Genomic DNA, 9,464 nt, shown 5'->3' on the forward strand with positions numbered 1-9,464 from the left:
AGGGACTTCCTAGGAAGGCTTTGGAATCAGTGTGTTCCTGTTTGCTGCAAAGGCACAATAGGGAAGGAAAAATGAATCCTGTATTTAGAAAAAGCAGGGAGAAAGTAGTTCCAAACATCTGAAAGGCCATGCGAAACAGCTGGAATCCTCAACATGTCTACTGTTTAGTTAGAAAATAGAAGGAAACACAGTTCACGTTGAGTCTATTTTCTAGATATGGTCCTAGAACCTTCTGTGACAACATACATCCTGTAGCCCTTTCTTTATGGTTTGCTTCCTACCCCAGCCCAAATGTCTCAGCTTATTACCCAACGGTCCAATTCCTAAGAAGAAGTAGACCTTAGTTTCCTTTTATTTACCAATCAAGCAAATTGTATCTCAAAACGATTAGGAAAGTGGGAATAAGACATGAAAGGGCTCAGGGAACGCAAACTAACATATAGATAGATGTTATAAGACTGCCAGAGCTGCAGTGAGGTTAGGGGCATCCTTCTGGGACACAGCAAGTGTGTTATCTGCCCTGGACAAATCCCAAATCCTCCCAGCTTCTCTTTTCTCCCTACTTAGGACCTGGAGCACAGTATTTATTGACTTAAGAGGTATAGATAAAGACAAGCTTAAAGCTGGCCACCTGTCAGAGCAAACAGGGACCTGCCTCACACAGGGATTTCAGCAACCCCTCCCCCACTCCACAACATCTTTACAGGACAAAAAGAGATGATGAGAACATATCTAGGGAAAAATTCACCAATTAAGCTAAAAAGGAGATGGTGAGGTGGAAATGGTAGACTACAAAGGGAAAAGGACACTTCAAAATACAAGCAGATCCGGGATCCCATTTTCAGGAACTTAAGTAGACACCTTCATACTTTGCAAACCAGGAAGTCAGTCTCTCTTACCTGACTAACAAGTGCCCTTGGGACCTTTCACATTGCTAAGAAAGGAAGTTTGTTAAAATTCCCAAGGAATGCATACAGATTTTTTTTCCAGACACCTTGGTCCCAGTGCTGTCCAGTGTGAAAATCCAGTTGACAAGACTCCTACCTAGAAAAATTTCAAGGCGAATAGGGTGAACTTATTGAACAAACATATGTCCATTAGTTAGTGGACAGTGATCTCCATGTTAGAGCTTTTGTAACTCAACTTCCTCCTCCCTTTACCAAGAAGGTGAGCATCCAGCTGAAAGCACTGTTAAAATCCTGGGATTTTAACTGGCATGTAAGCCATGTGCTCCCTGTTCTTATCTAATACACTGTGTGCTTGGCTTTAAGCAGAGAGATTTGATGTTGTCACCCAAAAAGCCATAGTGCAAAATGCTTGGTAATTCCTACATGAAGAATAGGCAATATCTCAGGGCCACAGCAGGGCTTTGTGCATGCTAGGCAAATTGTCTACCACTGAGCTACATACATACCTATTCTTTATCTTTTTGACGAAGGTTTTGCTATGGAACTCAGGATAGCCTGGAACTCACAATCCTCCTGTTTCCCTAGTGCTGGGATGACATATATGTGCTTCACACCCAACTGTCCTCCATGCCAATTTTCCATCAGCATTCAGGAGTTGACTTTTGTGGTCTAGAGGCAGGGGATGGAATGAATGTGGACTGTGGAGTCAGACAAACCTGGTTTTGAATCTTCTACTTTCCTAAAGAACGTTAATTTAGGAGGCATGTTTAACTTTACTATCTCTAAAGTAGGGTTTATATGACCTCTCCTAGGACTTTGTGAGGATTAGAAACAAAATGTAAGACTTAGTCAGCAGAGTTCCTGGTGACAGAAGGCAAGAAAGTGCCCTATTTGTAAAAGCTATTTTGATGGCTTCCTTGTTATAAGGCTCACTGGAGAAAGCTTTGGGGCTTTGGAATAGTCAGTATGGGTCCCTTGGAGGTAGTTGTTGCACATGGAATTGTAGCCCAGTTGAAGGAATCTCTGTCCATGAGCCAGTTGACCCTCTAGATGTAGCAGACTGGTTTACTTTCTGTCCCCATACCGTGGAAAGCAATTTTAGTGAGTGCTTGGCTTAATTCATTTATGTCCAGACATCTTCTTAAGGGCTGTGCACACACATTTGTTTTCATGATGACCCACTTATTTCCGGAAGGCTGGCCTTTTGAGAAGTCTAAACCTACCTTCTGGTTCAAAAGCAGTATGAAATGTCTGTTCTATAGTATACCTCTCACTCTAGCCACCCAGGCAGGAGCTTGAAGTCGACAACCGTTTCCACTGAGGCAGCAGGTCAAAGGGGTTGGCACCTTTTCACGTGCTCATTATCATGGGGCTCCTTTTGTTGGTAAGTTCACATTTCTTTTCTGAGAGGCCAGACCAGAGTGTCCACCTCAGGCTCTGGGTAGCATCTAAGAGGCTTCATAAATGCAATTACAATAGGTCAGAAGGCTGTAGGGGAATCTGACCTGTAATATGCCCTAGAACATTCTCTCTGCTGGTACCAACATCATGAATTCCTCTCATGAACTGCGCTGAAGTTATCTACAATGGGTAGGCAAGAAGGAAGATCTATCAGTTAAGCAACCTACATATGAAAAGTAGACATTAGAGACACACAGCAGCTACTGGATCCTATTGCTTTCTTCAGTGGTTCTCCCAGAGGAAATAAACTGATGGTCACAATTTCCCCTACTCTACTGTCTGACCCATTAAGAAAATGGTGATAGGGGACGGTGACTGCTCATGGGGACAAATAAACATTGCTCCTATAAATACATCCTAAACAGTGACCACAGCCTTGACTACATAGTCACTATGTTCGTTAAGTCAGTTCAATGACTAAAGATGAATCTTGATCCTCTCAGCAATAAGGCGAGGGGGATGACAACAGGATGGAAGTAAGGAGTACTCCGAGGGCCTTATTGATCTACCTGCCAGCCTGTGATTGGTAGGCAATAAAACTTTATTGAAAATTAGAAGAAAAAAGTCATTTATTCTAATTCTTCTCGAAGGGATGACTGATATTGTATGTGAATGAATCTCCTCCCTCCTTCCTCAGGACCAGACTACCCTCCCTCCCACTAGTCAAGCCTCCAAAGATCACAGCTTTAAAAATCTTGCAATTTTATTTGCATATAAAGGCCGCTAGATATAGAATATCACAATAAATTTAAAGAAAACAACTGCTTTCCTAAATTTCAAGATAACATAAAATAGAATAAAGCTCAACAGCATTTACAATGGGAAAACAGAAAGGACTATTAGCGACAATATATTGTGCTAGTGAAGATTGCATCGACACACAGTGCAAAATGGGAAGGGGAGAGGCAGTAAGAAGACAATTTAGGGTATTTAAATAGAAAGGACAACTAAGCCTTATTTCAGTTAGCTTCCATTGCATCCATTTAAGTCTATACACACTTGTAACTGTACCTAGATTTAACTCAAGCTCTTTAAGACCTTGAGTTCTGAGAAATGCGTCAGTTCTTTGAGACTTCTGATGTGCTGCTGTACAGCATTCCTTTGCAGTTGTACTGTCCTTGGCAATATTAAACTCCTAACTTAGTCATAATACACAAAAAATACTTATATATATAAACCCATATGAGTCGGCACGCTGTTTTTTTTACTGCATGAAATACCTGCTCTTGACAGATTCAATTTCCATATTTTTAAAGCTAAAATAATTTAAAAGGAACGAACAAACAATGAGACCTTGTATAACCACGACCAAGATCTCGCTAGCTAAATCATCCTTTGAGTGAGGTCTGTCTTCTTCTCTTGACAGTCTTGTTTATAGCAAGAGAGTGACGAGAAGGCTTTTCCAGGCCTTCTTCTGCTGAGAAGATTGCTCTAAGTCGGGGCCTCATCTGCAAAAATGAATCATTACCAAGAAAACAACAACAACAACAATACAACATTAAAAATAAAATACTTCAAACAATTGTGCAAATCGGGATGGTTTTAAAACACTGCCTACCTCCTGTTTTTTTCTTTTTCTTTTATCTTTTTCTTCCAGCTTAAAGCATATTAAAATAAGACTTTTTTAAAAATCACTTTTTAAAAGAAAGCTTGGCTGTCCTTTGGCGAACACTAACAATTTACAATGGCGTGGCCTTTGCAGAAACAGAAGTCATTTTACAAATTCACAATGCTCCTTTGATTTCAAATGGAGGCCCCATTTAAAAAATAATAAAGAAGAAGCACAACCTCTAGCATCATATTTTGTTCCAACAATTTACAAAAAGAACTCACAGGATTTAGAAATAAACGAGTAAGAGAAGGTAAGTTTATAATTAGAAAAATGGCAGTTTGTAGACCTTCTGACATATTCCAATAGGGTATTTAGAGCTTCAAGAACCCTGTGGATTTGGAAGGTCGAATATAATTGGAGGGTTGGTAGGTTGAAAGCTGACTGTACACGTTGAGGCATTGATGTACGTGGTATAACCGTCGGTCATGATGCCGTAACCTGTAGAGAGACAATGTCACAGTTACTGTAATATCTATAAATGCTAGTAACTGAACACAGGACCACCAGGCAAGATAACAAAAATATCTCTGTCAGAGGGCAGGAAGAAAAAAAAAAATTCAGTTGAGTCTGTTAACCAGATCAAATGATCTTCAGGAACTGCTGTCTAATTTCATTTTATGTTCTTTTAAAAAGGGAGACTTATCCATTTCCACGAAGAGTTGAATCCTTTTTCCTTATTTGCATTCTAAACTTTCAAGAGAAATGCAGATTGTTTTACAAGAGAAGACAAACATTCTCTTCTTTGTTAAAATAGTGCTTTCATTTCAAAGCCCTATACCGATCATTGATTTCTGGGAGAAGCAGAGAGTAACCTAAGATTGACTCATAGAGGATGAACACAGCCCAACTCCAATGAACCTCAGGGCAAGTGAGGAGAAAAGAGCACTGGAAGTTGGGAGATGAGCATGCTCAGCTTTGTTACGTATGGATCAGATAATCTCTGCCTTCAATGAAGATCCCCATTAAGTGATTTTTACCTTGAACTATATAGTTTTAATTTGAAGATCCTGTTTCATTTCAAAACATCAACTAATAAACTGTCCAACAGTTGTGTTGAAGCATCTTCATGGGACACTGCTTCCTGGGGGAGGGACTTACCTGGACTCTACATCAATCAAAAACACTTAGCATATGCAGTATAAACATACTTGTGATTAGCTTAAGGAAAGCAAAGAATATTTCCCTAGACCTTTAGCTTATATACTCTTTTTGAAATTTTTAGAATCTTAGGAAAGTTGTCTACTTTCCTGGATATCTTGTATTTTACTTAGTTATAGTCTCTGTCACTCAGTTTGTAATTCTATGCTAATATCAGATGCTTATGGCATGCAAAAATACAACCGTGAAAAAATAAAATCATCAGGACTTATAGAAATCACAGATAAGGGTCTCTCTTTTTCTCCCCCAACTTGCTTAAATTTCTCCAAGTAAGCCTAGGGAGAGCTTAATGAGGGTCAATGGAAAAATCTCTTAAGAAAAGAAAGGAGGCATTTAAAATGTGCACTGTTTAGTTCGGGGGTCATAAAGTCTTGTTATCTCTCTCCATCAAGAGGTTGGTATTTGCCCTCTCTCTGCCCTCTTCAGCTGTCTTAAGTGAATAGAAGCGAGACAAGTTTATTTGAATACGATCTCCTCCTTTTAAAATGAGTTTATTATTTTGGGGCTCCGGTGGAATTTCCCAATTGTCTGGCTAGTTTAAAGCTAGTGAATTATTTTATGTTTTTAAAGAATGAAATGCAAACTTGAAGGAATGCTGTAGGAATTCAAACCAGTTTTCAAGATAATGCCCTCCCTCCCCACCAATGTTGTAGATAGGAGGTCCCTTCTTCTGCTCCAGGGCATTAGGAAGTAGGGGAGTTCTTTCTCAGGGCACACAGCTCAGTGGCATGGAAGCCAGCTGCTGTTACTCTCCTTGGGAACAGCCACGCAGCTGGAGCCTGCACTTGGAGGAAGCTGAATTTCTCTGGCCTCAGTTGGATGATTTTCAGTATGTTCTTTATTGTCCAGTTAACTGGGAAGCCACTGAATTTATGGGCTTTGAAAAGCAAACTTTAGCTTTGGGGTGTTTTTTGTTTTTGTTTTTTTGCCCAGTCACACACATATAGCATTATGCACTGCTATATATGACTGCCGATTCATAAATATCTTTATCCAGAAAGCAGCAATACATAAGCAGGAGTGGAAGAGAAGATGGCAGCTGCCCATATAAACACACCCACTGCACACAAATCTGGAACTGTGAGTCTGGGAGGTCCTGGAAATCTAAATGAACGAGCGCTTTGTGTCTGCAGACACAAAGCATAGTTTGGAAAAGGCAGGTCATATAAAACCGAAAGGCTTGAAGGGTCCTGTGAGATTTTTTTCAGGTTCTGTGACCTTTGCCGAGCTTACCTTGAAAAGCAGAAAATGGTAACTGGACCAGTTCCCATGTAGGGGAGATTTAATTATTCTGTTTAATCTCACATCTACTGCAAATGTGCTAGTTCTCTCTACTTCTGTTATATAGCTTGCAAGTCGTGAGTTATTCTTCAGACAGCACCTGTCTTCCTGGATCTTTGTGTGCATTGATGTGAAGCGTCATATGTATCGGTGTGGGGGAGAGATCATGGGAGGTTTCTATAGCTCCTAATTCCCAGGGCATTTCATCTGACTCCCTTAGCAGCAGCAGCAACAACAACAACAGAAAACCACTTCTTCTCTACTTTAGGAATACACAGTAGCAATGATGATCAAATATTCCTCCTTCGAGCCCTGAGCTTCCAGAGGTGCTATGGAGAGTGATTGGTATGTAGCAAGGACATGTCTACTCTGCTCAATGTAAAAACAACAAAAAGAAAACAACAAAAACAAATACACCCCCACACCCCCCCACAAAAACCTTAGCTTTATATGCTAGTTTCTCTTTTAAGATTTCATTTTACATAAAAGCAGTCCCACAGCTGAACGGGTTTGGGAATCACTGTTCTAGTTATCCAAGTTCAGCTAGTTTCCCCTTAGGGAATACCATCATGGATACGGGCACCACAGGGGTGGTAGATTCCTTACCTTCGTGAATTCCACCAAACACGTGCAGCTTGGGCCGGACACGCCTCTGGACTGTGTTTAACAGCTCCACGCAACCCACTCTTTGAAGCTCCTTCGGAACCCAGTCGCGAAAACCTAAGGGCAGAAAGCAATCAATATTCTTAATTTTTTCTCTTCAGGTAAGGTTTCATTTAGACTTTAAGGAAGCCATAACTCACAGAAGGTTTATTACATTATCTGTAATCCTAACCCTCCATTAAAGCTCATGATGGCTTTTAAGAAACTTTTCACTCGTCACTTTGTCTTCGTTAAGTTCTTGAACATATATATATATATTTGGAATTCCCCCCCCCTTCCAGTTAATTAACTTTTTTTTCGGTAACGATTGTAATTTATTCAGCCATGGGTTTCAAATCTTCTTCATGACACTTATTCCCGGTAGCTCCATAATGTCTCTCTCCCTTGATTCAGTTCCTTTCTCTTTTCATTATGTTTTTTTTTCTTATACTTTCTCATAGCAGTTTGCTTCTAAGATGTTTCAAAGAAGTACTAGAAACTGCTGCCTATAAACAAGTCATAAAATAGATACCTTGTTCTCTTTAGGAAAATTAGCTGTTAACCCTTGTTGGTTCCTGATGACCAAAGCTTTGGAAGTTGCTTCTCCAGCTTCCTTTCCAGAGATAGACAACAATCTGACCTTATGGTGGCATCTAGCAAGCTGGGGCTAATTGACTACTTTTAAAGTAAAAGCCACTTAGTTCAACACTTAATGCAGAAAATCCATAAAAACTGACATCAATTATAGCAAAAGTCAGCTATTTAGATGATTATGGTCTGAAATGAAATCCATACACCTCAGCAGGCTGAGGTATAAAGAAGGCAGGTGGGATGAAAGGCTAAGTTGTAATCTGTGGGAATCCATTCCACAGTTCCATTTGGTTATTTCTACTATTTAGAAATGACCGAGTGGAAAGAGGCTGATTTTTGCTTTATTCGGCCAAACTGTAGTCAGGAATATTTAGTGTCTCTGTAAAGGCTAGCTGGGGTGCAAGCAGTGACTGGAGAGCCTGGTAAAAGCATAAGATAGAAGTTCCAGCAAAAACCAAACCAGTGTTTTCCAAATTTCTCATAAGAGGAAAATGTCCTGAGCCCACATACACTGGCATAATGGATGGACTTTATTTGAAGGGGGGACACATTCTACTTCTGTGCACAGGCCTCTGATAAAGCATCTTGCTCAAATTATAATAGAAAAAAGCCCCTAAAACTCATGGCACTGTGGCTTCTATCAGAGCAGGGAGGAGCTCAACGTCAATATCAGAATCCCAAGAATATTAATTGAGGTTCAACTTTCCATTTTGAAAACTTGGTCTGACTTTCTGTTTTGAAACTCCTACTGTACAACTCATTCTGCTCCTCACACAGCCTAACTTCCTCTACTGTTATTACAAAGTCAGGGGTACTAGTGTCCTTAATAGGGCATGCTGGGACAGTTCAATTCTTTGAGGTCTGGTATTCAGACTTGCTACTGCTATCACTTGGTTTATTCTAAAAAGAATGACTTGATAAAATTTGTGAATTGGTTGTTCTGTTCAAAGCTATCTTCCAAATATCATTCTAGTGATGGAAATGTTTCCATTCTGGAAATGCTCGAGTCCCTTCCAGTGACTAGCCAGAGATAAGTCATGACATCAACTAACTAGGCTATTTAGGCAAAGGGATCACATTAGCTGGAATGTTGTCTCTGTAGGATGCTCTTGCCAGTTAATGCATACTATTCAGAATATTTAGTTAGCAATGTTATGATTTAGATAGCCTAAATAGTTATAAAAGTGGGTAATTAATTATGACTTGATAAAGATGATTGTTAAGTATAATCTTCAAAACCATAGGATAGGATGTAATGTGGTTAGGGAAACACCATGAAGATGATGGCTCTGAATGCACTGTTTCCATGTCTGCAACAGATCTGGCTTCTCTTCCCTTGTTTCTTTGCCTATACTGTTTCATTGTGAGACACAGTGTAGTTTCTTTTTAATGCAAAGAAAGCAGCAACAATTGTCTTGAGGAGAAAACACCTACAAAGATTAACTTGTATCTAGAAATTAATATTATATATATTACTTTTGATGCTCATAGAGAAGGGAGGAGACAGAAAACAACCGTAAGCCAAGAAATATTGTTGAATTCTCTTTAAGAACTATGTATTCAAAATGTTGTATGGAGCCCAATATAATCCTAGCTACTCAATCCTAGCTAGAGGTATTATTCAAGTGGTATAGTGCCTGCCTAACAAGTGTAAGGTCCTGAGTTCAAATCCAAGTATACTTCATTCCTGCCAACCCCCCCAAATGTATAGAGAACTCATTTCATATTTTAGTTAAAACAAAAAAAATACAGAGAGAACTAAAAGAAGGAAGGAAGCAAGGAGGAAGAAAGGAAGGAAGGAGGAAGGAAGG

At 39.7% G+C, this 9,464-nt stretch overlaps 1 protein-coding gene across 1 annotated transcript in view; it reads right to left on the reverse strand.

Annotated features, from left to right (window-relative positions):
• Positions 1-3,054: 3,054 nt before the first annotated feature.
• Positions 3,055-9,464, reverse strand: part of Mpped2 (metallophosphoesterase domain containing 2) — a 181,666-nt gene continuing 175,256 nt past the window's right edge. Inside the window, exons 6-7 of the mRNA XM_013019583.1 lie at positions 7,027-7,140; positions 3,055-4,419 (exon numbers count right to left, since the gene is read on the reverse strand). Coding sequence (XP_012875037.1) covers positions 4,301-4,419; positions 7,027-7,140 — 233 coding nt within the window. The 3' untranslated portion in view covers positions 3,055-4,300. The remainder of the gene's footprint in view (positions 4,420-7,026; positions 7,141-9,464) is intronic.

The sequence above is a fragment of the Dipodomys ordii genome, unplaced genomic scaffold (genome assembly GCF_000151885.1).
Source record: "Dipodomys ordii isolate 6190 unplaced genomic scaffold, Dord_2.0 Scaffold46, whole genome shotgun sequence".
Classification (NCBI taxonomy): domain Eukaryota; kingdom Metazoa; phylum Chordata; class Mammalia; order Rodentia; family Heteromyidae; genus Dipodomys; species Dipodomys ordii.